At 45.9% G+C, this 27433-nt stretch overlaps 1 protein-coding gene across 1 annotated transcript in view; it reads left to right on the top strand.

Annotated features, from left to right (window-relative positions):
- Positions 1–27433, top strand: part of DNAH17 (dynein axonemal heavy chain 17) — a 127430-nt gene that overhangs the window by 27974 nt on the left and 72023 nt on the right. Inside the window, exons 17-21 of the mRNA XM_073236021.1 lie at positions 18780–18920; positions 21097–21240; positions 23054–23236; positions 25699–25953; positions 27042–27211. Coding sequence (XP_073092122.1) covers positions 18780–18920; positions 21097–21240; positions 23054–23236; positions 25699–25953; positions 27042–27211 — 893 coding nt within the window. The remainder of the gene's footprint in view (positions 1–18779; positions 18921–21096; positions 21241–23053; positions 23237–25698; positions 25954–27041; positions 27212–27433) is intronic.

Here is a 27433-nt window from a genome sequence, read left to right as displayed (position 1 = left end):
AAATATTTTTTCTCTCTCTGGCTTCTTTTAATACTCTCTCCTTATCCTTAATTTTTGTCATTTTAATTATTGTATGTCTTGGTGTTGTCTTCCTGGGGTACCTTTTAGTAGGGGCTCTCTGCACTTCCATGATCTGAGGGTCTATTTCTTTCCCCAGATTGGGGAAGTTTTCAACAATTATTTCCTCAAAGAGACTTTCTATCTCTTTGTCTCTCTCTTCTCCCTCTGATACTCCTATTATGCAAAAATTGCTTCATTTGGGTTGGTCACACAGCTCTCTTATCATTCTTTCATTCCTAGAGATAGTTTTTGCTCTCTGTTCCTCAGTTTCATTGTGTTCCTATTCTCTAATTTCCATCGAATTGATTGTCGCCTCTACTTGCAGCAATCTATCATTCATTTCCACCACTGGATATCTCATTTCAGTATTCTTCAGCTCCAAGTGGCTCTTTTCCAGCTCTAGTATCTCTTTGTTGAAGTCCTCCCTCACATCTTCAATACTTTTCTGCAGATCTGTGAGCATATTTATGACTTTTACTTTGAAATCTTTATCAAGAAGATTGGTGATCTCCATTTCATTTAATCTGCTTTCCAGTATCTTATCCCATAGTTTTGTTTGGAACAGTTTCTCTGCCTCTTCATTTTGTCAGGGTTTCTGTTTATTCCTTTGTATTAGACGAATCTCCTGTGTTTTCTGGTCCAGAGAGTAATGACCTTATGAAGAAGGTGTCCTGTGGTGCCCGGACACTCAAAACCCTTTACTATCCAGTGCCTGGTTCTCCATTGCAGTGGAGCCCCAGTTGCTGTTGTGGGCAGTGGGTGGGGCTGCCTTTCTGTCTGCCAGCAGCTGTCTCAGTCCACTGGCCCTGGCAGTTTGCCTCAGTCGGCCCTTTGTCATCAGAGCAGTGGCTTCTGCTGGGATTGTTGTGGCAGGGCTGCTCTCTGCCTGCCCTATGGCATTTGCAGGGATTCTCTGCAGTGAGGACTGGTCACCTGTGTGGTCTGGGGCAGGGCTGGCCCAACAAGTTGCAGGGTGGCTGGGCTTGCTGCAGCAGTGAGTTCCCCTGGTGATGGCGAGACATGCAGCACTGGGCTTGGCTGCCAGCAGGGCAGGAGATCTTGGAGCTGGCTCCTGCAGGTACCTCCCCACTTGGGCTGAGACAGGGCCAGGAAAGCTGGGAGAGCCTCCCTCTGCCTGCCAGGCTGCAAAGTCTGACATTGCTGGGCTGAGTTGGCCGGCATGCTGGCGGTGAGCAGGGAAGTGCCTGGGGCTGAGCTGCCGGCGAGGGAGTATGAAGCATCTAGGGCTCCTGTTGGGCCAAGAGAGGGCTGGGGAGGTACGTCCACCTGCACGTTCTCCTGTGGAGAGAGCTCTGTCCAACCCTCACCCCCTGGCACCCCTCCCACTGCTGGCAAGTCTTTCAAACTGCCACATCTGCTTTGAGTCTCAGTGGGGCCAGGGGAGCATGCCTGTCCTGCACAGTGGCTGGAGTTTCATTCTCCCAGAGTGTTCCAAGTGTCCCTGGTGACCAGTCCCACTAATCACCAGAACCCAAAGCATTGTGGACCCATCAGCCCAGAGCAGGTCTCCAGGGCCAGGTGTGCAGTGATCCTGAGCTCCTACTTTTTTTCTCCCTATTAATCTCCATTAACTGTCTTTTTCCATCCCTTCACTTTTAGTCCATGTAAATCTTTGGGGCTGAAACAAGTCCCTTGTAGACAACATATAGATGGGCCGTGTTTCTTTATCCATTCTGCCACTCTATGTCTTTTGATTGGTGCATTCATTCCATTCACTGTTCTGTTCCTTTTGAGAGATGCCCTCTCTGTTCCTTTTCCTCCCACCTGTGGGTTGGGGTGAGGGGAGGGCTTGGGTCCCACTTGATGGTGACTCTGCCAACTTTACCCTCTTCTGCATGGTTTTCTTTTCTTTCCCGGGTGTGGGTGGTCTGTCCTGCAGTCTTCAGGTCATTTTCAGGGTTAGTCGTATTTGCTGGAGTTGCTTCCCTGGTGTGCTTGTGGGAGGAGGCTTCCGCCTTGCCTTCCTATTCCACCATTGTTTTCCTTTCCCATCTCCAGTTTTCGTTGCATTCAGGGTTCAGAAACACCATGAGACTGCATCCAGATGTGTGGCTCCTTTTGTTAATATTCCCTGGACTTCATTAAGTGCTTTCCACCTGAAAATGCAGTATTTACTCAGCTCATGGGCACCTCCTGTGCACGTGCACTCTCCTACGCGTCTCCCTTTCTGACTGTGTCCGCATGCGTCCCTGGGCCTGGAAGGAGTGACCTTTCTGATGGCTCTGAGGCTGTGGGAGTATCTTCTGACATGACTCCCCCTCTGCATCAGGGCAGCAAAGGTGTCCTTTAAGGAGGGAGAGAAAACACCTTGACTCACTGCGTTAGTCGCCTTGGGCTGCTGTAAACAAATAACAGACTGGAGGCTTAAGCCACAGACATCTTTCTCACAGTTCTAGAGGCTGGAAGTCCACGCTCGAGGTGCTTCAGATTTGATTTGTGGTAAGGGCCATAAACAATCACCTTCTCACTGTATTGTTGCATGGAGGAGAGAGAGCTCTAGTCTCTTCCTTTTCTTATAAAGATACTAAATCCATCATGGGGTCCCCACCCTTGGAAGCAGGAGACTGAGTTGTCATCATTCACACTGTAGTCCCAGAGATGGTCTAGAAATGGCTAAATTCGACAGAAAGAGTCACAAAGAATCTAGAGCATTGGAGGCAGGCACTAGAAGCTTCCCCAGGTTTTCAGAGTGGAATGGGATTGGGGGATGGGTACGGAGAGATGGGGCCAAGAGGGTGTGCATTTCATCAGAAAACTTGTTATGTGTTTTATCATATATGTGTTGCTTTGATGAAAGTTTTGTAAAATGATCCAACTATTGGCCAATAGAATAGAATCAAAATCATAATTATAGGTGACTAGCACCCTTTTTTTTTTTGAGAGGGCATCTCTCATATTTATTGATCAAATGGTTGTTAACAACAATAAAATTCTGTATAGGGGGGTCAATGCTCAATGTACAATCATTAATCCATCTCAAGCCTAGTTCTCGTCAGTCTCCAATCTTCTGAAGCATAACGAACAAGTTCTTACATGGTGAACGAATTCTTACATAGTGAATAAGTTCTTACATGGTGAACAGTGCAAGGGCAGTCATCACAGAAACTTTCAGTTTTGATCACGCATTATGAACTATAAACAATCAGGTCAAATATGAATATTCATTTGATTTTTATACTTGATTTATATGTATTTTTATACTTGACTTCTCCCTTAATTATTATTATTATTATTTTTATTATTTTAAATAAAATGCTGAAGTGGTAGGTAGATGCAAGATAAAGGTAGAAAACATAGTTTAGTGCTGTAAGAGAGCAATTGTAGATGATCAGGTGTGTGCCTGTAGACTATGTGCTAATCCGAGCTAGACAAGGGCAATAAAACATCCACGGATGCAGAAGCTTTCTCTCAAAACACGGGGGGTGAGGTTCTAAGCCTCACCTCTGTTGATCCCCAATGTCTCACCTGCTGGCCCCCCTGCGACTGTGCGTGTCTTAGGTTGTTCCTCCCTTGAGGAATCTTACCCGTCTCTGGCTAACCAGTCATCTTCCGGGGCCATACAGGGAAATGTAAAGTTGGTAAGTGAGAGAGAAGCCATATTGTTTGAAAAGGTTAGCTTTTTACTTCTTTGCAGATTTATGCCCCGTGGCTTCTATGCCCAGCACTTGTCTCGAGGTATCTTTACCACCTGGAGGAATTATGATACTCGGTAAATTCGATATGAGGCACGAATTCTATTTAAGGGTTGTAATTAGGAAGAAAGAAGAAAAGCTATAGAGGTAGCATATGGAAGGAAACATGGGAGGATTGATTATTTCTTTGACATATCTTCTTGTAGAGTAACTTAAGCATGTATAGGTTTTAAACTACTAATTAAATTGCACACACACATTAACATTATAGGAATACAGTTACATAACCAAAGCAGATCTATAATTACCAGCCATCTCCAGTGAAACCAAGAAAATCAGTTAGGCACCCTAGGCATTTGTGAAAATTTATCTATGATATGATGGATATTGTCCAACTGTACTTGAACAGTCTGAGAGAAATCAGACAACTTAAAACAACCCATTCCTGGGAACTGTTCACATCCCATATGTTCTTTTAACCATAGATAGTCTGTAGTTGTAAGATTTTGGAGCACTGCAACTTGCACTTCTCCTAATTCTTGGTTGAGTTACAACAGTATAGATCCAGTTAAATTTGTTGTTTTACTGTATGCACAGGCCAGCTGAGATATCTCCTTCATTCCAATGGCAAGTCCAGGAACTGGTGGGATGAATGCAGCTACAGCTGTAGCAGCGCCTGGATCTTTGTTGAGGTTTTTTGATGATCATCTTCTGGCATGAGTCTTCCAGAGAGTGCTGATGTTGGAAGTTCTTCTTCACATCGTATCTTAGTTCATTTTCTGGGTAACCAAATTAGGCTTTGATCCTCTGTATAAACACAAACAGACCCTTTGCCCACACTTTGATATGCCCTTTATACCATTGTGTAGAACTCATTGGAGGTCACCACATAGGAACTGCTTTTTTTTTTTTTTTTTTTTTTTTTTTAGGCAGAAAAAATTTTTATTTACTCATTTATATGCATTTTACATAACAATATATAAGAAAAAGTTAAATACTTTACAAGCTATAATTTTCTGAATGAATTTTTTTTTTTTTTTGAGAGGGCATCTCTCATATTTATTGATCAAATGGTTGTTAACAACAATAAAATTCAGTATAGGGGGGTCAATGCTCAATGTACAATCATTAATCCATCTCAAGCCTAATTCTCGTCAGTCTCCAATCTTCTGAAGCATAACAAACAAGTTCTTACATGGTGAACGAATTCTTACAGAGTGAATAAATTCTTACATGGTGAACAGTACAAGGGCATTCATCACAGAAACTTTCGGTTTTGATCATGCAATATGACCTATAAACCATCAGGTCAAATATGAATATTCATTTGATTTTTGTACTTGATTTATATGTTGATCCCACATTTCTCCTATTATTATTATTATTTTTATTTTTAATAAAATGCTGAAGTGGTAGGTAGATGCAAGATAAAGGCAGAAAACATAGTTTAGTGCTGTAAGAAGGCAAATGTAGATGATCAGATGATCAGGTGTGTGCCTATGGACTAAGTATTAATCCAGGCTAGACAAGGGCAGCAAGACATCCACGGATGCAGAAGATTTCTCTCAAAGCAGGGGGGGTGAGGTTCTGAGCCTCACCTCTGTTGATCCCCAAATTCTCACCTGATGGCCCCCCTGCGACTGTGCCTGTCTTAGGTTGTTCCTCCCTTGAGGAATCTTACCCGTCTCTGGCTAACCAGTCATCTTCCGGGGCCATACAGGGAAATGTAAAGTTGGTAAGTGAGAGAGAAGCCATATTGTTTGCAAAGGTTAGCTTTTTACTTCTTTGCAGATTTATGCCCTGTGGCTTCTATGCCCAGCACTTGTCTCGAGGTATCTTTACCACCTGGAGGAATTATGATACTCGGTAAATTCGATATGAGGCACGAATTCTATTTAAGGGTTGTAATTAGGAAGGAAGAAGAAAAGCTATAGATGTAGCATATGAAGGAAACTTGGGAGGATTGATTATTTCTTTGACATATCTTCTTGTATAGTACCTTAAGTATGTATAGGTTTTAAACTACTAACTAATTTGCACACACATATTAACATAATAGGAATACGGTGACATAAACAAAGCAAATCTATAATTACCAGCCATCTCCAGTGAAGCCAAGAAAACCATTTAGGCACCCTAGGCATTTGTGAAAATTTATCTATGATATGATGGATATTTTCCAACTGTACTTGAACCATCAGACAAATTAAAGCAGCCCATTTCTGGGATCTGTTCACATCCCATATGTTCTTTTAACCATAGATAGTCTATAGTCATGAGATTTTGGGGTGCTACAACTTGCACCCCTCCCAACTCCTGGTTGAGTTCCAACAGTACAGATCCAATCAAATTCGTTGTCTCACTGTATGCACATGCCAGCCTAGACATCTCCCTCCTCATTCTTATGGCAAGTCCAGGAGATGGTGGGCTGGATGCAGCCACAACCGCAGCATCGTCCGGATCCCTGTGGAGGCTTTTTGATGATCATCCCCCGGCACGAGTCCTCCAGAGAGTGCTGATGCCGGAAGCTCCTCCTCATATCGTATCTTAGTTCATTTTCTGGGTATCCAAGCTAGGCCTTGATCTTCTGCATAGAAACAAACAGACCCTTTGCCCACACTTTGACATGCCCTCTATACCACTGTGCAGAACTCATTGGAGGTCAGCACACAGTAACTGCTTTTTTTTTTTTTTTTTTAATTAAGAGAAAGGAATATTATCAGAAAAGAGTACCTCCATAGCTGATCTTCTGACACCCTTTAAGTGATCAACATTAAGGATATTTAAAGCATGCGTTGATCTTTGATTTACCAATAGTTTTATCCTGTTAAGGAGTAATCCCCCTTTTCTTTCTTTCTTTCTTTTTTTTTTTAAATTTTTAATCTACACTTACCTGAAGAATACTATGTTTACTACGCTCTCCCCTATATCAGGTCCCCCCTAACAACCACATTACGGTTACTGTCCATCAGCTTAGCAAAATGTGGTAGAGTCACTACTTGTCCTCTCTGTGTTGTGCACCCCCCCCTCCCCTTTCTCCCTCCCCCCCATGCATGCTAATCTTAATACCCCCCTTCTTCTTCCCCCCCCTTATCCCTCCCTGCCCACCCATCCTCCCCAGTTCCTTTCCCTTTGGTACCTGTTAGTCCATTTTTGGGTTCTGTAATTCTGCTGCTGTTTTGTTCCTTCAGTTTTTCCTTTGTTCCTATACTCCTCAGATGAGTGAAATCATTTGGTATTTCTCTTTCTCCGCTTGGCTTATTTCACTGAGCATAATACTCTCCAGCTCCATCCATGTTGCTGCAAATGGTTGGATTTTTCCACTTCTTATGGCTGAGTAGTATTCCATTGTGTATATGTACCACATCTTCTTTATCCATTCATCTACAGATGGACATTTAGGTTGCTTCCAATTCTTGGCTATTGTAAATAGTGCTGCGATAAACATAGGAGTGCATCTGTCTTTCTCAAACTTGATTGCTGCGTTCTTAGGGTAAATTCCTAGGAGTGGAATTCCTGGGTCAAATGGTAGGTCTGTTTTGAGCATTTTGATGCACCTCCATACTGCTTTCCACAATGGTTGAACTAATTTACATTCCCACCAGCAGTGTAGGAGGGTTCCCCTTTCTCCACAGCCTCGCCAACATTTGTTGTTGTTTGTCTTTTGGATGGCAGCTATCCTTACTGGTGTGAGGTGATACCTCATTGTAGTTTTAATTTGCATTTCTCTGATAATTAGCGATGTGGAGCATCTTTTCATGTGTCTCTTGGCCATCTGTATTTCTTTTTTGGAGAACTGTCTGTTCAGTTCCTCTGCCCATTTTTTAATTGGGTTATTTGTTTTTTGTTTGTTGAGGCGTGTGAGCTCTTTATATATTCTGGACGTCAAGCCTTTATCAGATCTGTCATTTTCAAATATATTCTCCCATACTGTAGGGTTCCTTTTTATTCTATTGATGGTGTCTTTCGCTGTACAGAAGCTTTTCAGCTTAATGTAGTCCCACTTGCTCATTTTTGCTGTTGTTTTCCTTGCCCGGGGAGATATGTTCAAGAAGAGATCACTCATGTTTATGTCTAAGAGGTTTTTGCCTATGTTTTTTTCCAAGAGTTTAATGGTTTAGTGACTTACATTCAGGTCTTTGATCCATTTTGAGTTTACCTTTGTATATGGGGTTAGACAATGGTCCAGTTTCATTCTCCTACATGTAGCTGTCCAGTTTTGCCAGCACCATCTGTTGAAGAGACTGTCATTTTGCCATTGTATGTCCATGGCTCCTTTATCAAATATTAATTGACCATATATGTTTGGGTTAATTTCTGGGGTCTCTAATCTGTTCCACTGGTCTGTGGCTCTGTTCTTGTGCCAGTACCAAATTGTCTTGATTACTATGGCTTTGTAGTAGAGCTTGAAGTTGGGGAGTGAGATCCCCCCTACTTTATTCTTCTTTTTCAGGATTGCTTTGGCTATTCGGGGTCTTTGGTGTTTCCATATGAATTTTTGAATTATTTGTTCCAATTCATTGAAGAATGTTGCTGGTAATTTGAGAGGGATTGCATCAAATCTGTATATTGCTTTGGGCAGGATGGCCATTTTGACGATATTAATTCTTCCTAGCCATGAGCATGGGATGAGTTTCCATTTATTAGTGTCCCCTTTAATTGCTCTTAAGAGTGACTTGTAGTTTTCAGAGTATAAGTCTTTCACTTCCTTGGTTAGGTTTATTCCTAGGTATTTTATTCTTTTTGATGCAATGGTGAATGGAATTGTTTTCCTGATTTCTCTTTCTATTGATTCGTTGTTAGTGTATAGGAAAGCTACAGATTTCTGTGTGTTGATTTTGTATCCTGCAACTTTGCTGTATTCCAATATCAGTTCTAGTAGTTTTGGAGTGGAGTCTTTAGGGTTTTTTATGTACAGTATCATATCATCTGCAAATAGTGACAGTTTAACTTCTTCTTTACCAATCTGGATTCCTTGTATTTCTTTGTTTTGTCTGATTGCCGTGGCTAGGACCTCCAGTACTACGTTAAATAACAGTGGGGAGAGTGGGCATCCCTGTCTGGTTCCCGATCTCAGTGGAAATGCTTTCAGCTTCTCGCTGTTCAGTATAATGCTGGCTGTGGGTTTATCATATATGGCCTTTATTATGTTGAGGTACTTGCCCTCTATTCCCATTTTGCTGAGAGTTTTTATCATGAATGGATGTTGAATTTTGTCAAATGCTTTTTCAGCATCTATGGAGATGATCATTTGGTTTTTGTCTTTCTGTTTGTTGATGTGGTGGATGATGTTGATGGATTTTCGAATGTTGTACCATCCTTGCATCCCTGGGATGAACCCCACTTGGTCATGGTGTATGATCCTTTTGATATACTGTTGAATTCTGTTTGCTAATATTTTATTGAGTATTTTTGCATCTACATTCATCAGGGATATTGGTCTGTAATTTTCTTTTTTGGTGGGGTCTTTGCCTGGTTTTGGTATTAGGGTGATGTTGGCCTCATAGAATGAGTTTGGGAGTATTCCCTCTTCTTCTATTTTGTGGAACACTTTAAGGAGAATGGGTATTATGTCTTCTCTGTGTGTCTGATAAAATTCCGAGGTAAATCCGTCCGGCCCCGGGGTTTTGTTCTTGGGTAGTTTTTTGATTACTGTTTCAATTTCTTTGCTTGTAATTGGTTTGTTTAACTTTTGTGTTTCTTCCTTGGTCAGTCTTGGGAGGTTGTATTTTTCTAGGAAGTTGTCCATTTCTTCTAGGTTTTCCAGCTTGTTGGCATATAGGTTTTCATAGTAGTCTTTAATAATTCTTTGTATTTCTGTGGAGTCTGTCATGATTTTTCCATTCTCATTTCTGGTTATGTTGATTTGTGTTGACTCTCTTTTTCTCTTAATAAGTTGGGCTAGAGGCTTATCTATTTTATTTATTTTCTCAAAGAACCAGCTCTTGGTTTCGTTGATTTTTGCTATTGTTTTATTCTTCTCAATTTTGTTTATTTCTTCTCTGATCTTTATTATGTCCCTCCTTCTGCTGACTTTAGGCCTCATTTGTTCTTCTTTTTCCAGTTTTAATAATTGTGATGTTAGACTATTCATTTGGGATTGTTCTTCCTTCTTCAAGTGTGCCTGGATTGCTATATACTTTCCTCTTAAGACTGCTTTCGCTGCATCCCACAGAAGTTGGGGCTTAGTGTTGTTGTTGTCATTTGTTTCTATATATTCCTTGATCTCTATTTTGATTTGTTCATTGATCCATTGATTATTTAGTAGCATGTTGTTAAGCCTCCATGTGTTTGTGAGCCTTTTTGTTTTCTTTGTAGAATTTATTTCTACTTTCATACCTTTGTGGTCTGAAAAATTGGTTGGTAGAATTTCAATATTGTGGAATTTACTGAGGCTCTTTTTGTGAGCTAGTATGTGGTCTATTCTGGAGAATGTTCCATGTGCACTTGAGAAGAATGTATATCCTGTTGCTTTTGGATGTAGAGTTCTATAGATGTCTATTAGGTCCATCTGTTCTAGTGTGTTGTTCAGTGCCTGTGTGTCTTTACTTATTTTCTGCCCGGTGGATCTATCCTTTGGGGTGAGTGGTGTGTTGAAGTCTCCTACAATGAATGCATTGCAGTCTATTTCCCTCTTTAGTTCTGTTAGTATTTGCTTCACATATGCTGGTGCTCCTGTATTGGGTGCATATATATTTAGAATGGTTATATCCTCTTGTTGGACTGAGCCCTTTATCATTATGTAGTGGCCTTCTTTATCTCTTGTTACTTTCTTTGTTTTGAAGTCTATTTTGTCTGATATTAGTACTGCAACCCCTGCTTTCTTCTCACTGTTGTTTGCCTGAAATATGTTTTTCCATCCCTTGACTTTTAGTCTATGCTTATCTTTGGGTTTAAGGTGAGTTTCTTGTAAGCAGCATATAGATGGGTCTTGCTTTTTTATCCATTCTATTACTCTATGTCTTTTGATTGGTGCATTAAGTCCATTTACATTTAGGGTGACTATTGAAAGATATGTACTTATTGCCATTGCAGGCTTTAGATTCGTGGTTACCAAAGGTTCAAGGTTAGCTTCTTTAGTATCTTACTGCCTAACTTAGCTCGCTTATTGAGCTGTTATATACACTGTCTGGAGAGTCTTTTCTTCTCTCCCTTCTTATTCCTCCTCCTCCATTCTTCATATGTTGTGTGTTTTGTTCTGTGCTCTTTTTAGGGGTGCTCCCATCTAGAGCAGTCCCTGTAGGATGCCCTGTAGAGGTGGTTTGTGGGAAGCAAATTCCCTCAGCTTTTGCTTGTCTGGGAATTGTTTGATCCCACCATCATATTTAAATGATAGTCGTGCTGGATACAGTATCCTTGGTTCAAGGCCCTTCTGTTTCATTGCATTAAGTATATCATGCCATTCTCTTCTGGCCTGTAGGGTTTCTGTTGAGAAGTCTGATGTTAGCCTGATTGGTTTTCCTTTATAGGTGACCTTTTTCTCTCTAGCTGCCTTTAAAACTCTTTCCTTGTCCTTGATCCTTGCCATTTTAATTATTATGTGTCTTGGTGTTGTCCTCCTTGGATCCTTTCTGTTGGGGGTTCTGTATAATTCCATGGTCTGTTCGATTATTTCCTCCCCCAGTTTGGGGAAGTTTTCAGCAATTATTTCTTCAAAGACACTTTCTATCCCTTTTCCTCTTTCTTCCTCTTCTGGTATCCCTATAATACGAATGTTTTTCCTTTTGTATTGGTCACATATTTCTCTTAGTGTTGTTTCATTCCTGGAGATCCTTTTATCTCTCTCTATGTCAGCTTCTATACGTTCCTGTTCTCTGGCTTCTATTTCTTCAATGGCCTCTTGCATCTTATCCATTCTGCTTATAAATCCTTCCAGGGATTGTTTCACTTCTGTGATCTCTTTCCTGACATCTGTGATCTCCTTCCGGACTTCATCCCACTGCTCTTGCATTTTTCTCTGCATCTCATCCCATTGCTCTTGCATTTTTTTGTGCATCTCTGTCAGCATGTTCATGATTTTTATTTTGAATTCTTTTTCAGGAGGACTAGTTAGGTCTGTCTCCTTCTCAGGTGTTGTCTCTGTGATCTTTGTCTGCCTGTAGTTTTGCCTTTTCATGGTGATAGAGATAGTTTGCAGAGCTGGTACAAGTGACCGCTGGAAGAGCTTCCCTTCTTGTTGGTTTGTAGCCTTTTCCTGGGAGAATAGCGACCTCTAGTGGCTTGTGCTGGGCAGCTGTGCGCAGACAGGGCTTCTGCTTCCTGCCCAGTTGCTTTGGGGTTTATCTCCGCTGTTGCTGTGGGCTTGGCCTGGCTGGGGCTGTTCCTCCAAAATGGTGGAGCCCCCCTTCACAAGGCGCTGGGTTCTTGCAGGTGTGGATGTGGTCTGGATGTTGTCCTGTGTCCTGTGGTCTCTATTTTAGGAAGATTTTTCTTTGTTATATTTTCATAGCTCTATGTGTTTTTGGGAGGAGATTTCCACTGCTCTACTCACGCCGCCATCTTGGCTCCGCCCCCCTGCTTTTTTTTTTTTTAAGAGAAAGGAATATTATCAGAAAAATGTACCTCCATAGCTGATCATCTGACACCCTATAAGTGATCAAAATTAAGGATATTTAAAGCATGCATTAATCGTTGATTTATAGTTAGTTTTATCCTATCAGGGAGTAATCCCCCTTTTCTTTCTTTCTTTCTTTTTTTTAATCATTAATCTACACTTACATGAAGAATATTATGTTTACTAGGCTCTCCCCTATACCAGGTCCCCCCTATAAACCCCTTTACAGTAACTGTCCATCAGCATAGCAAAATGTTGTAGAATCACTACTTGTCCTTTCTGTGTTGTACAGCCCTCCCCTTTCTCTCCCCCCATGCATGCTAATATTAATACCTCCTTTCTTCTTCCCCCCCTTATCCCTCCCTACCCACCCATCCTCCCCAGTCCCTTTCCCTTTGGTACCTGTTAGTCCATTCTTGGGTTCTGTGATTCCGCTGCTGTTTTGTTCCTTCAGTTTTTCCTTTGTTCTTATACTCCACAGATGAGTGAAATCATTTGGTACTTGTCTTTCTCCGCCTGGCTTATTTCACTGAGCATAATACCCTCCAGCTCCATCCATGTTGCTGCAAATGGTAGGATTTGCCCTCTTCTTATGGCTGAGTAGTATTCCATTGTGTATATGTACCACATCTTCTTTATCCATTCATCTACCAATGAACATTTAGGTTGCTTCCAATTCTTGGCTATTGTAAATAGTGCTGCAATAAACATAGGGGTACATCTGTCTTTCTCAAACTTGATTGCTGCATTCTTAGGGTAAATTTCTAGGAGTGGAATTCCTGGGTCAAATGGTAGGTCTGTTTTGAGCATTTGAGGAACCTCCATATTGCTTTCCACAATGGTTGAACTAATTTACATTCCCACCAGCAGTGTAGGAGGGTTCCCCTTTCTCCACAGCCTCGCCAACATTTGTTGTTGTTTGTCTTTTGGATGGCAGCCATCCTTACTGGTGTGAGGTGATACCTCATTGTAGTTTTAATTTGCATTTCTCTGATAATTAGCGATGTGGAGCATCTTTTCATGTGTCTGTTAGCCATCTGTATTTCTTTTTTGGAGAACTGTCTGTTCAGTTCCTCTGCCCATTTTTTAATTGGGTTATTTTTGTTTGTTTGTTGAAGCATGTGAGCTCTTTATATATTTTGGACATCAAGCCTTTATCGGATCTATCATTTACAAATATATTCTCCCATACTGTAGGGTTCCTTTTTGTTCTGTTGATGGTGTCTTTTGCTGTACAGAAGCTTTTCAGCTTAATATAGTCCCACTTGTTCATTTTTGCTGTTGTTTTCCTAGCCCGGGGAGATATGTTCAAGAAGAGGTCACTCATGTTTATGTCTAAGAGGATTTTGCCTATGTTTTTTTCCAAGAGTTTAATGGTTTCATGACTTACATTCAGGTCTTTGATCCATTTTGAGTTTACTTTTGTATATGGGATTAGACAATGGTCCAGTTTCATTCTCCTACATGTAGCTGTCCAGTTTTGCCAGCACCATCTGTTGAAGAGACTGTCATTTCCCCATTGTATGTCCATGGCTCCTTTATCAAATATTAATGGACCATATATGTCTGGGTTAATGTTTGGAGTCTCTATTCTCTTCCACTGGTCTGTGGCTCTGTTCTTGTGCCAGTACCAAATTGTCTTGATTACTGTGGCTTTATAGTAGAGCTTGAAGTTGGGAAGTGAGATCCCCCCTACTTTATTCTTCTTTCTCAGGATTGCTTTGGCTATTCGGGGTCTTTGGTGTTTCCATATGAATTTTTGAATTATTTGTTCCAGTTCATTGAAGAATGTTGTTGGTAATTTGATAGGGATTGCATCAAATCTGTATATTGCTTTGGGCAGGATGGCCATTTTGACGATATTAATTCTTCCTAGCCACGAGTATGGGATGAGTTTCCATTTGTTAGTGTCCCCTTTAATTTCTCTTAAGAGTGACTTGTAGTTTTCAGAGTATAAGTCTTTCACTTCTTTGGTTAGGTTTATTCCTAGGTATTTTATTCTTTTTGATGCAATTGTGAATGGAGTTGTTTTCCTGATTTCTCTTTCTGTTGGTTCATTGTTAGTGTATAGGAAAGCCACAGATTTCTGTGTGTTAATTTTGTATCCTGCAACTTTGCTGTATTCCGATATCAGTTCTAGTAGTTTTGGGGTAGAGTCTTTAGGGTTTTTTATGTACAATATCATGTCATCTGCAAATAGTGACAGTTTGACTTCTTCTTTACCAATCTGGGTGCCTTGTATTTCTTTGTTTTGTCTGATTGCTGTGGCTAGGACCTCCAGTACTATGTTAAATAACAGTGGGGGAGAGTGGGCATCTCTGTCTAGTTCCCGATCTCAGAGGAAAAGCTTTCAGCTTCTTGCTGTTCAGTATAATGTTGGCTGTGGGTTTATCATAAATGGCCTTTATTATGTTGAGGTACTTGCCCTCTATTCCCATTTTGCTGAGAGTTTTTATCATGAATGGATGTTGAATTTTGTCAAATGCTTTTTCAGCATCTATGGAGATGATCATGTGGTTTTTGTCCTCCTTTTTGTTGATGTAGTGGATGATGTTGATGGGCTTTCGAATGTTGTGCCATCCTTGGATCCCTGGGATGAATCCCACTTGGTCATGGTGTATGATCCTCTTGATGTATTTTTGAATTTGGTTTGCTAATATTTTGTTGAGTATTTTTGCATCTACGTTCATCAGGGATATTGGTCTGTAGTTTTCTTTTTTGGTGGGGTCTTTGCCTGGTTTTGGTATTAGGGTGATGTTGGCTTCATAGAATGAGTTTGGGAGTATTCCCTCCTCTTCTATTTTTTGGAGAACTTTAAGGAGAATGGCTATTATGTCTTCCCTGTATGTCTGATAAAATTCCGAGTTGAACCCATCTGGCCTGGGGGTTTTGTTCTTTGGTAGTTTTTTGATTGCCGCTTCAATTTCATTGCTGGTAATTGGTCTGTTTAGATTTTCTGTTTCTTCCTTGGTCAGTCTTGGAAGGTTGTATTTTTCTAGGAAGTTGTCCATTTCTCCTAGGTTTTCCAGCTTAGTAGCATTTAGGTTTTCATAGTATTCTCTAGTAATTCTTTGTATTTCTGTGGGGTCCGTCGTGATTTTTCCTTTCTCATTTCTGATTCTGTTGATTTGTGTTGACTCTCTTTTCCTCTTAATAAGTCTGGCTAGAGGCCTGTCTATTTTGTTTATTTTCTCGAAGAAACAACTCTTGGTTTCATTGATTTTTGCTATTGTTTTATTCTTCTCAATTTTATTTATTTCTTCTCTGATCTTTATTATGTCCCTCCTTCTGCTGACCTTAGGCCTCATTTGTTCTTCTTTTTCCAATTTCGATAATTGTGACATTAGACCATTCGTTTGGGATTGTTCTTCTTTAAATATGCCTGGATTGCTATATACTTTCCTCTTAAGACTGCTTTCGCTGCGTCCCACAGAAGTTGGGGCTTTATGTTGTTGTTGTCGTTTGTTTCCATATATTGCTGGATCTCCATTTTGATTTGGTCATTGATCCATTGATTATTTAGGAGCGTGTTGTTAAGCCTCCATGTGTTTGTGAGCCTTTTTGCTTTCTTTGTACAGTTAATTTCTTGTTTTATGCCTTTGTGGTCTGAGAAGTTGGTTGGTAGGATTTCAATCTTTTGGAATTTACTGAGGCTCTTCTTGTGGCCTAGTATGTGGTCTATTCTGGAGAATGTTCCATGTGCACTTGAGAAGAATGTGTATCCTGCTGCTTTTGGATGCAGAGTTCTATAGATGTCTATTAGGTCCATCTGTTCTAGTGTGTTGTCCAGTGCCTCTGTGTCCTTACTTATTTTCTGTCTGGTGGATCTGTCCTTTGGAGTGAGTGGTGTGTTGAAGTCTCCTAGAATGAATGCATTGCATTCTATTTCCTCCTTTAGTTCTGTTAGTATTTGTTTCACATATGTAGGTTCTCCTGTATTGGGTGCATATATGTTTATAATGGTTATATCCTCTTGTTGAACTGAGCCCTTTATCATTATGTAATGTCCTTCTTTATCTTTTGTTACTTTCTTTATTTTGAAGTCTGTTTTGTCTGATACTAGTATTGCAACACCTGCTTTTTTCTCTCTGTTGTTTGCATGAAATATCTTTCTCCATCCCTTGACTTTAAGTCTGTGTATGTCTTTGGGTTTGAGGTGAGTCTCTTGTAAGCAGCATATAGATGGGTCTTGCTTTTTTATCCATTCTATTACTCTGTGTCTTTTGATTGGTGTATTCAGTCCATTTACATTTAGGGTGATTATTGAAAGGTATGTACTTATTGCCATTGCAGGCTTTAAGTTTGTGGTTACCAAAGGTTCAGGGTTAGCTTCTTTACTATCTTACTGTCTAACTTAGCTCACTTGTTGAACTATTATAAACACGGTCTGATGATTCTTTATTTCTCTCCCTTCTTATTCCTCCTCCTCCCTTCTTCATATGTTGTGTGTTTTGTTCTGTGCTCTTTTTAGGAGTGCTCCCATCTAGAGCAGTCCCTGTAAGATGCCCTGTAGAGGTGGTTTGTGGGAGGCAAATTCCCTCAACTTTTGCTTGTCTGGGAATTGCTTAATCCCTCCTTCATATTTAAATGATAATCGTGCTGGATACAGTAGTCTTGGTTCGAGGCCCTTCTCTTTCATTGCATCAAGTATATCATGCCATTCTCTTCTGGCCTGTAGGTTTTCTGTTGAGAAGTCTAATGATAGCCTGATGGGTTTTCCTTCGTAGATAACCTTTTTTTTCTCTCTGGCTGCCTTTAATACTTTGTCCTTGTCTTTGATCTTTGCCATTTTAATTATTATGTGTCTTGGTGTTGCCCTCCTTGGATCCCTTGTCATGGGAGTTCTGTGTACCTCTGTGGTCTGAGAGGCCATTTCCTCCCCTAGTTTTGGGAAGTTTTCAGCAATTATTTCTTCAAAGACACTTTCTATCCCTTTTTCTCTCTCTTCTTCTTCTGGTACCCCTTTAATGCATATATTGTTCCGTTTCCATTGATCACTCAGCTCTCTTAGAATTCTTTCATTCCTGGAGATCCTTTTATCTCTCTCTGCATCAGCTTCTCTGCGTTCCTGTTCTCTGTTTTCTAGTCTATTAATGGTCTCTTGCATCTCGTCCATTCTGTTTTGAAGTCCTTCCAAAGCTTGTTTTATTTCTGTATTCTCCTTCCCTAGTTCTTGCATATTTCTCTGCAAGTCCATCAGCATGGTTATGCCTTTTGTTTTGAATTCTTTTTCAGGAAGACTGGTTAAATCTATCTCCCCAGGTTCCTTCTCAGGGGAAGATGTAGAAGGTGCCGAAGCTGTCTGGGTTAGTCTTGTCTGGATCATATTTTTTTGCCTTTTCATGTTGACAGGTGCTATTGACTGTCAGCTGGGGGGGCCAAGCTTTCCACTTGCTACTGGCCTTTCTTTACTGGGACAACTGCGACCCCTGGTGGCGTGTGTTGGGTAATTGCGTGTAGGCTGGGTCTTTGTGTCTTGCCCGGCCGGTATGGAGGAAGCTCCCTTGCTGAGCGTGTGGTCTGCCTCAGGCTGCTCTGGTTTCGCCACGCCCCAGAGGGGTAATGGACGGGGGGCTGTTTGGCTGTTTACCTCCATGGGGGGGTCTCAGAGCTGTTGCCCAGGGGGTTAGTGCGCCCGGTTTTCCCTGTAATTTCCAGCCACTGGGCTGTGACCTGTGTTGTTTCCGTCCAGCTGTGGGGTCCCTGTCCCTTTAAGACTTTCAAAAAGCACTCGCTTTTCTTTGTCACAGGGGCATCAGCCTCGGCACCCGCTCAGAGGTCTTGCTTCCCTGTTTCCCTAGTTTCCAGCCCTTCACGCATGCACTGTGTCTGCGCTCTGGTGCGGATGGCTGGGGCTGGGTGCTCAGCAGTCCTGGGCTCCCTCTCCCTCCCCGCTCCGACTCCTCTCCTCCCGCCCGGAGCTGGGGTGAGGGGTGCTTGGGTCCCGCCAGGCTGCGGCTTGTATCTTACCCCTTTCACCAGGCGCTGGGCTCTCGCACGTGTGGATGTGGTCTGGCTGTTGTCTTGTGTCTTCTGGTCTCTCTTTTAGGATTAGTTGTATTTGTTGTATTTTCAAAAATATACGTGTTTTTGGGAGGAGATTCCCACTGTCTTACTCACACCGCCATGTTGGCTCCGCCTGACTAACACCCTTTTTAAACTCCTAAGTACAGGACAGCCACAGCCCTACTGCCCTGCCGACCCTTCCCCACCCTAGGCGGCAGGTCAGTCACCCCCACAGAAGGGACCCCATCCCACAGCCTGTTTGGAGCTGCGAGCGCCCTGCCTGTCTCCGACCCCACACCCTCGCTCTCAGCCTCTCCCCAGGAAGTGTCTCCTGGCGGCCCCTGGGGCCTTGACTGGTTTTGAGTTCAGTCGTCTAAGGCTCTCTGGCCAGCAGGCCTCTCCGAGGTCAGGAAGGGGCCGGACAGTCACGCCAAGGGGAGCACGGCAAGGGAGCAAGACCAGAAGCGCTTTCTCTGAATGCTGTTCTCACCCCCACGTTTTCTCAGGAGTGGTCAGACAACCCGATGTTTGAAAGAAAGGACAGCAAGGAAGAGGCCCTGTTAGACCTGCATGGGAGGGTGATCGATCTCCACAGATGCTACGCCATGGTCAAGGCCGCCGGCCAGCGGATCCAAGCCATGGTCGCAGTAAGGACGCGCCAGGAGCCCCCCAGCGCCCACCCGCGTTGCCTAGGGAGGTGGAGGAGGGAGGGCTAGAAATCACAAAGCTATGACTTCAGTGGCCACAGAGTTCTCCCATCTTTAATCCAAGAGTCTAATTTTAAAATAGCAGGCCCTCCTAAATGTCTGCTTTGAAGCCAATTCCTCTTGTTCGTATGTCTGCCCCCCTCTGATCCAAGAGGATCAGACCCCCTGCCCTGCACGACACTGGTGTAGACAAGTGACGTCTTCCCACAAGGTCAACAAATCTTGTTTCCTGGAGACGAGCTGCCCGAGGGCAAGCACTGCTTCCCTTCCCGTCCCCGTCCCCGTCCCTGTCCCCAAGTGGGAGGAAGGAACGGCAGCACATAAGGAGTGAGGGACGTGGAATGTGTGTGTGAGGCATGTCCCTGCCGGCGCATTTTCTTTGGGCGATGTGATGCCACACCCCTGCCAACCCGGCTGAGCTGCCTACAGCGCAAGTCATTCCTTTTTGCCAATAGTCTCAACTGCCAGTGGGCCTGTGTCCCTGCAGGCGTGCTCAGAGGGAGCCTGCGAGACAGCAACCAGGCTACCCTGGAAGCTCCGCCTGCACTCCTGACAGCGCAGGGGGTACTGGGCCTTCCTCACCTGGCAGCCGCCTGTCCAGCTTGCGCCTTAGCTTGCTTCTCAGACGGATATGAAAAGCAGAGCCCTACATCGACCTGAAAAAAAGGAAATTCTCCCTTGAGCTCAAGACGTTTTCAGGGAAGTTTTTTGGGGTTGCCCAGTGCGTGGCGCAGTCATTGGTAGGACTTACCTGATGGGTCAACACAGCCAGGCAGACCCGCAGGCCCCGCTGCCCTCATGGGCCAAGTCATTGCTCGGAAGGCCATTACTCCAGCGGAGAGACTGACTGGACCAGAAGATGTTTCATCTCATTTCTTGATCTTCTTCCTCCCCCCCCTGCTATGGTGCCAGGAAGTCCCACCAAATTAAAATGTTAAACTGCAAAAACATGACTTAGAAGAGCTAACTGGTTAACCTATTAACACTCTCGGAAGTGTTGGAAACAGCACAGGAGAGAGAAACTTGGCTTAGGGTCAGGACAAGTTTCACAGCACAGGAGCACAGCAAGAGGGCTGCAAGGAGGCATGGCGGCTGAGAACAGATACAGGGCAGCTGGGAACAGGGGCAGGGCAGCTGGGAACAGGGGCGGGGCAGCTGGGAACAGGGGCGGGGCAGCTGGGAACAGGGGCGGGGCAGCTGGGAACGGGCGGGGCAGCTGGGAACAGGGGCGGGGCAGCTGAGAACAGGGGCGGGGCAGCTGGGAACAGGGACGGGGCAGCTGGGAACAGGGGCGGGGCAGCTGGGAACAGGGGCGGGGCAGCTGGGAACAGGGGCGGGGCTTGGGAGAGAGGCCAGTGAGTCACTGAGACAAGGCTTTGTTGTCCCAAGTATTTGCACACATGGAGGAGTCCTCTACTCCCGTGATACAGCGGAACCATTTCTTTTTACCTTACAACTTAATTATTTCAGCCTGTATCTTCTCACCCCTATTAGAGTAACTGCCTGAGGCTGCAAACCGGGTCACACTCATCTTTGTGTTTCCCTGTAGCATTTGGTATCTCAGAGATTCACTATCTATCCATCTACCCTTCCACCCATAAACCCATCACCCACCCACCCGCTCACCCTCCAGCTCCCGCTCTGTCCCAGGCACCCTGCTGAGTGCTGCAGGTACAACAGTAGAAAAGATGGTCAATCCCTGTCCTCATGAAGCTTGGCATCGAGGGGAGGTATAGACCAAAGACAAATAAATAAAGTGATTCCGAGTTGTCATCTGCACCATGATCGGTGCAGACAGGGGATTGCTGGAGAGATACAGGTGGGCGGCAGGGACAGGAACCAAACCTGAGACGAATGGAAGGCCTTTGTGAGGAGGTGACTTTTGAGCTGAAACTAAAAGACTGAAGAAGCCAGACGTGGGAGGGAGGATGGGAGCAAGCAGCCTGCGCAAAGCCTGCTGTGGGGAAGAGCCCCGACCACTAGGGGACCGAGGGGACCGTGTGTCCGCAGTGCGTGAACGAGTATGGGGCAGGCCAGGGACTCACTGAATAAGCCGATTAAAGAGTGGATGGACAAACCAGTGAAATGTCAACCAACTGTGTGGTTCTGTTTGCAGGAAAACGCAGAACTGTTCAGAGCAGATACGACAAGCTTGTCCTGGAAGGATTATATCGACTACATTGACAAGATGGTCTTAGACGAATTTGACGACTTCATTCACAAATCTCTCAGCTACCTAATGGACAACATGGTTACAGATGTGAGTTTTGATTATGAGATCCGCATGTGTAGATGTGTATGCGTAGGTATATGCACATATTTGTATTATAAATGTAAGATAACGATGTTGGAATCTATAGTTTGCAGCTTCCTGGTGAAAGAATAAGCTGTCATGTTATAAATAAATGGAGTTATTAAAATCTGCCTAGGGTGACCAACTCATCCCGATTTTAAACTAGAAGCCCTGCATCTGGGTCCTCCTCAGTGTCAGGCACTGGGGACGTCTGGTCACCTTAAATCTGGCACTCCATGCATCGGCTGTGGAATACCTGAGCGGTCCTGCCCTGCTGCCGGGTGAGGGAAATCAGGCACCACTGCCCCCACTCATGCAGATTGGGGTGGGGGCGCCCTCCTGTCAGCAGGATCAGCCACTAGCCTATTCAGCCCTCTGCCGGGTACAGTGCGGGTGCAGACCAGGTCAGCAAAGAGGGTGTGCTTGTTCATTTCATTCGGGGAAGTTCTCCCATGTTTTCTCTCCAGGTGAGCCCTTCCCAACCCATGTCTTTTCCATTACAATGATTCCCAAATGATTTTGATAGCTGCTAGTAGGCAAGATCAAAGACGCCCAGCCCATCCAGCCCACCCACAGGAGAGGATGGTGAGAACCACAGCGAGACACCGTGGACAAGTCGAAGAGGGCGGACAGTTTGCGCTTGAGCCCAGCACACACGTCTGCTGGGGTGGTTGTCACCAATCACAGGCCCTAAATTCTGGTGGTGAAAGTAGTTACCACGCCCGGCCGTGAGGTTCACCGCTAGCCCACAGCGCTGCAGGGCCGGCAGTGAAGGTGACCAGTTTGCATCCCCAGCCAAAGCCACGATGATTGCCTGATAACAAAGCGTCCTTCTCAGAAATCCCAGGCGGCCCCTTATTTGCGAGTGGCCTAGAGGCAGGGGTAAACCCCTGAGTTAGGCTCTTTGGAAAGGCCTAGTCCCCTGAGTCTGTGATGATGAACCTTTCCTACCACTTAGCAACTCACCTGGACCTGGTCAACACCCCACCATGGTCACAGAGAAAACCCACGGGTTCTCCAGCTGACCACCACAGGGCTGTGTCTGGGGGAGGATCAGTGGCCGTGGAGTGGATCTTGTGGTGCCTGTGGGCCTTGGCCCACACTTTGAGAACTGCTGGTGTGTTGGGCTAACTTCCATCCTGTCATCTTGCAAATGAGGACAGCCACTCCCACCTTGTGGCCTCACAGCGGGACTCCAGGATCAGACGGGGTCATGGTGTGCCCCTGCTTTGTAAATAGAAACCTCAGATGGCTGTCAAAGCTTGTCCCTTCTGGAGCATAGCAAAGGCCATCTGGCCTGGCTGTGACCCTGCATGGCTGTGGCCATGGCTGCTAGCGTTAGAAGTGAACCAGCCATCACTCTACATGCTTTATATGTTGTTGATTGATATAGTCTCTGAGAGACAACCCAAAGAGATGGAGACAGTCAGTGTCCCTGTTCTATAAAATGGTTATCCCAGTTTCATTTATCTGGGGAAACTGGGAGGCGTCTTGCCCATGGCCATATAGCTGGTCAGCAGCAGCACAGCCTTTGCACTGGGGTGGGGGGGCCCTCTGCACTTCCCCTTGCTGCCCCAGCCTAGTGCACCTGCTCTGGGCCCCATGGGGCATTTGGTTTCATATCTCTTGCTCAAGGAGCCCCCAGAAGCATGCTCCCCAGAGCGGTCCCAGCCAGCAGGAGTCAGCCCTGAACCTTGGATGGGGAGTAGAATGACCATCTGGGCATTGAGAATGGTCCAGCCGAGGGCAAGGCATTGGCACTCCCCACCGTCCCTTTCAGGAGAGCGTCGCCCCTCTGTTTGAAGTACACATGGAGCTGGATGAAGACAGGCTGGTCTTCAACCCATCCCTGGAGGTGGGCGCAGACGGTGGCTTCCTGATGTCCATTGAGAGCCTGATCGAGGACATCTACGACGCAGCCAAGCTCATCCCACGACTGGCCAGGGGCCGAATGAACTACAAGGTCAGCCTGGGCTTCGTGCAGCCCACCCACTTTCCCTGCAGAGGCACCCATTTCTCCCTGGTTCGGAACTGCCTTCCTACCTCAGCAATGCCTGGTTATTTACATTTTCGATGATGATGGTTCTGAATGTGCAGGGAGACCAGAGGTTCCTATTCCATCAGGTCCCCTGGCACCACAAACCTGATTTCTCTCCCCACTCCCCAGATTCTGTCCTTCCTCCCAGAGTGGCTTCCACTCAGGGGGCCTTGTTTTCAATCCTGGGACACCTCCCATCCTTAACAAGACTCTGAGAGGTGCTCTTACCCCGCTGCCTGGCCTTTCATTCCCTTGCAGAATTTAAACCTGTCACTCTCTCAGCACTCAGCTAGCCATCTACTCTAAATGCACCCAACACGACTAAGCCAAAGTCAGCTCGGATTCTGGGAATTCAAAAGGCACAGGAAGTCTGGCTCCCCTGAGGTGTGTTCGTGTAACAGTAAAACAAAAATTGGAGAAGGCCTCAAAGTCCACCAAACGGGAGGCATTGAATAGATTCTGGCCCGTCCACACAAAGCCGTCTGGACAAGGCACAGAAATGAGCCAGGGATGGAAAGATGATGGTGACATGCTATTAAGTGTTTATCAAGTTGTGGAACAGTGTTTAGAATATGGTTTCATTCGTTGAAGTCTGTCCTCCCATGGATACACTCCAGACTGTTGAGTGCTTGCTTCTGGGAAACAGGAATGGGGGTAAGGACGGAGGGAGCCCAGGGAGGACTGTGTTGATTGACATTTTTTTATAAGGGACACATATTATTTTCAATAACAAATGTTTATAGAAGATGCCCTGTATTATTAGGGAGGAAGCATGTGTCTGTGTATCCACATATGCATGTGTGCATGTATGTGTACTTGTGTGTGTGCATGTGTGTAGTGAGGTGAGTGCACAAGAGGAAACACCTGGGAAGGTCAAGGACCGCTCCCCCGAGGAGCTGACGTGTGAGCTGAGTTTTAGAGGGTGGATGGGGATTTCCAGGCAATGGTGTCAGGCAAAGAAAATGGCTTGAGGATTTCTGGGCCACAAAGGGGTGATGTACTGGGTGCATGCGACAAGCTGTTGCAGAGCTCAGAATAGTGTTTGCACCCAGGGATCGGTCCGCTTATAGGTACGGGCATGGGACCCAATTCAGGCCAATGACAGCCAGACCCCTGCGTGTGCTCTAGGGTCTGGCAGGATGCACATCTGGTGGTCCTGCGCCCATCTTGGGGCTCTGATGAGGAGAACAGAGCAAAGCAGGATAAGGGTCCCGGGATCAATCATACCCCAAGCTGAGCACACCCCACCCAGGCCTGATTTATGCCCCTGGGATTTTAATTTACAGAGATGACTATACAAGGCATTACAAGTTTAATGCTGCTCGTAGTTCCCACAGAAACAGGAGGTGGGGAGGGCCAGGCAGGGCAGCAGCGGGAAGCAGGAGTGAGGCGGAAGCCCGGGCCAGAGACTTCATCAGGGCTCTGTGGGAGAAGAAGGGCAGACGGCCCAGAGTGGGCCGGTTTGCATGATGTCTGGAGGCTCTGGGCTGCAGGGGTCACCTCCAGCGCCTGGTGCCTGATCGCAGGTGATGAAGGCAGGAGGAATGTCGGCTTGGAGTGTGGGGACTAGATAAGGGAGGTGGTTGGGGTGTAGACGCAGGGTCAGTGGGTTTAGACATGAGAGGTGTGCTCGCTTCTGAGTCCTTAGTCCCTCTGGCCCTGGGAGGACAGTCTCTCCCCAACCAGCAAGACTTTTTAAGATATCCAAGCATCTTAAGATACAGGCAGTGAAAAGCATGATTAATAAACATCCCCCACCTTGCGATTCTCCAGTTACATGAGCCCATGAGTTGTCTTTTTCTGACACCAGTCTGGGTCAGGCTTTCTGCGCCTTGTCCAGCACAGGCCTCCCATGCTCCCTGCGCTGGTCATCCATCCTCAGTGGACTTCTGTCAGCTCCTGGAATATCTGCTCCCTCCCAGTGCAGGGCCTTTACACCTGGCTGCCCCTCTTGCCCTTCACCTACCTGCCCATCAGCTCTCTGACCCGTGGTTACTTCCTCAGAGAGCATTCCCCCGCCTCCTCCCCATTACACCTTAAAGCAAGGGTTCAAGTCGCAATGCCTCATTTCTGTGGTTCTTTGGATAATGACCCCATCCGTGCACTGTAACCAGGTGGGCCCTGTCTATACCCCAGTGCCCACGCCCTTGCTGAATAACTATTAAATAAAGCATCAATATCTGAGGCATCCTGGGATCTGCTGGACTGAAGTCACAGCTTATCTTCTCACAGGAGAACATTGCAAATGAGCAATTTCCCTATTTCTCATCTCGAGAGGTCAGCAATGCTTCCCCCAGTAGAGAGCTGTCCTGCAGGGAGGGGAGGTCCAATGTGAGTCGTGACTGCAGGCAAAGCGCCCGCCGGGGTGCTCCCCTCTGCCCCTGCAGGCCGACCTGGAGGACATGACCGACCTCACAGAGATGAGGGAGGAGCTGTGCAGCCGGGTCGTCAGCGCCATGAAGGAGGCCGAGGAGTACCAGGACTCCTTCGAGACGTACTCCTACCTCTGGACGGATGACCTGCAGGAATCCATGAGGAGCTTCCTGGTCTACGGGCGTGCAGTCACCCCAGAGGCCCTGGACAGCCGGGCCGAGGAGGCCCTCCCCAAGGCGCCGCCCACCCTCACCCAGTTCCAGCAGCAGGTGGGTGTGAGCCTTGGGCCCCAGCTTCCGTGCCTCTGGAATACCTCCAGGGAGGGTCACCGGGCTTGACTGAAAACTTGGGTGAATTGTTTTAAAATGTAGGTTTTATTATTTTTTCTGGTCTGGTGAGGCCAGTGGATCAGGAGACGACTGCCACTGAACAGAGAGTTTGTGATTCACGGTTCCAGGAGGGGTGGGGAGGTGGGTGTGCCACACCTGGAAGGGGCCACTCGGGGAAGCACTTGTGTCGGTCAGGAGGCAGAGGGTGCAGGAAGTCGGGACCAAGAGCCTGTATCGTGGTGTCTATGGGAAGGGGTGGGCCCGGCAGGCCAGTAGGCTTAGGACTGGCTCGTTTTCCCCATTCCAGTGGTCCCGGGCTGTCTGTGTTGGGCCAGCAGGGAATTAGCCCAGAGTGAAAGGCCCTGTGAGGCCTGATGGGGGTGCAGTCAAGGGGGGACATGGGCTCCAGGTCGGTGGCTAGCATGTGAATGAAGGTGGGGAGCTGTTCCTGTCTCTAGGAATGAGCCCTCCAGAGTTAGCGAGCACCAAGAATACAGGACAGGAACCCTTTTCTATTTGCTAGAGGGAAGCTGCTCAATTCATGATTGTGTGAATAAAAACACACAGATCTTTAAAAAAAGAAAAGAAAGAAAATAGAATGAAAAAGAACAGTTAATACCCAAAGCTCCACATATTTTCCTGCTATGTGTAAGAGAGCCGCTGTGCGGAAGTGACCACCCCAGGCAGAGTCATGGGGGGCAGATTGCGGCACACGGGGTGCGGACAGCTGGTGGAGCTCGAGTGCCCCAAGGATGCAAAGCCGTGCGAGCAGAGCTGAGCTCCGAGACCCCGTGGCGCCTGCACCTCACACGCTGCATGCACCTTGTGTCCTGTTCTTCAGAAGCCCGCTGGCCTTGTGACAATGTCCCTTTCTGATACATTATCCCAAGCTGGGGACAGACTGCCGGGCCACAAGGAGCCCTAGGGGTGCTGGGATGAGGAAACAACATGTGTTCAGGGCCTCCCGGAGCCCCTGCCCAGGGCCGGGCACCTGCAGCCCGACAGGTGAGCTCAGCCTGTGTCTCCAGATCGACTCCTACGAGAAGCTGTATGAAGAAGTGTCCAAGTGTGAGGACACCAAGGTGTTCAACGGCTGGCTGCAGTGTGACTGCCGCCCCTTCAAGCAGGCCCTCCTCAATACCATCAAGCGCTGGGGCCTCATGTTCAAGCGACACCTGAGCAGCCACGTCACCAGCAGGTAGGCACAGACCCTGCACCTGGCTCTGTCCTGACGTCCCCTAACCACGCCCTAGGACAGCCCAAGATACCAGGGGCGTCTGCAAGTGGCCTTCTGTGGAAGTGTGCCTTCTCCAGGGAAGGCATGGGGTAAAGTTCAGGCTTAGAGGCCAGCACCCCACCAAGGGTGGGTCCCAGCAGACAGGTGTCACCTGGCTACGAGTGAACCCAGTTCTTTCATTCA

The sequence above is a fragment of the Manis javanica genome, chromosome 4 (assembly GCF_040802235.1).
Source record: "Manis javanica isolate MJ-LG chromosome 4, MJ_LKY, whole genome shotgun sequence".
Lineage (NCBI taxonomy): Eukaryota > Metazoa > Chordata > Mammalia > Pholidota > Manidae > Manis > Manis javanica.
Note: the sequence above shows the minus strand (reverse complement) of the source record. Positions and strands in the feature narration are given on the sequence as shown.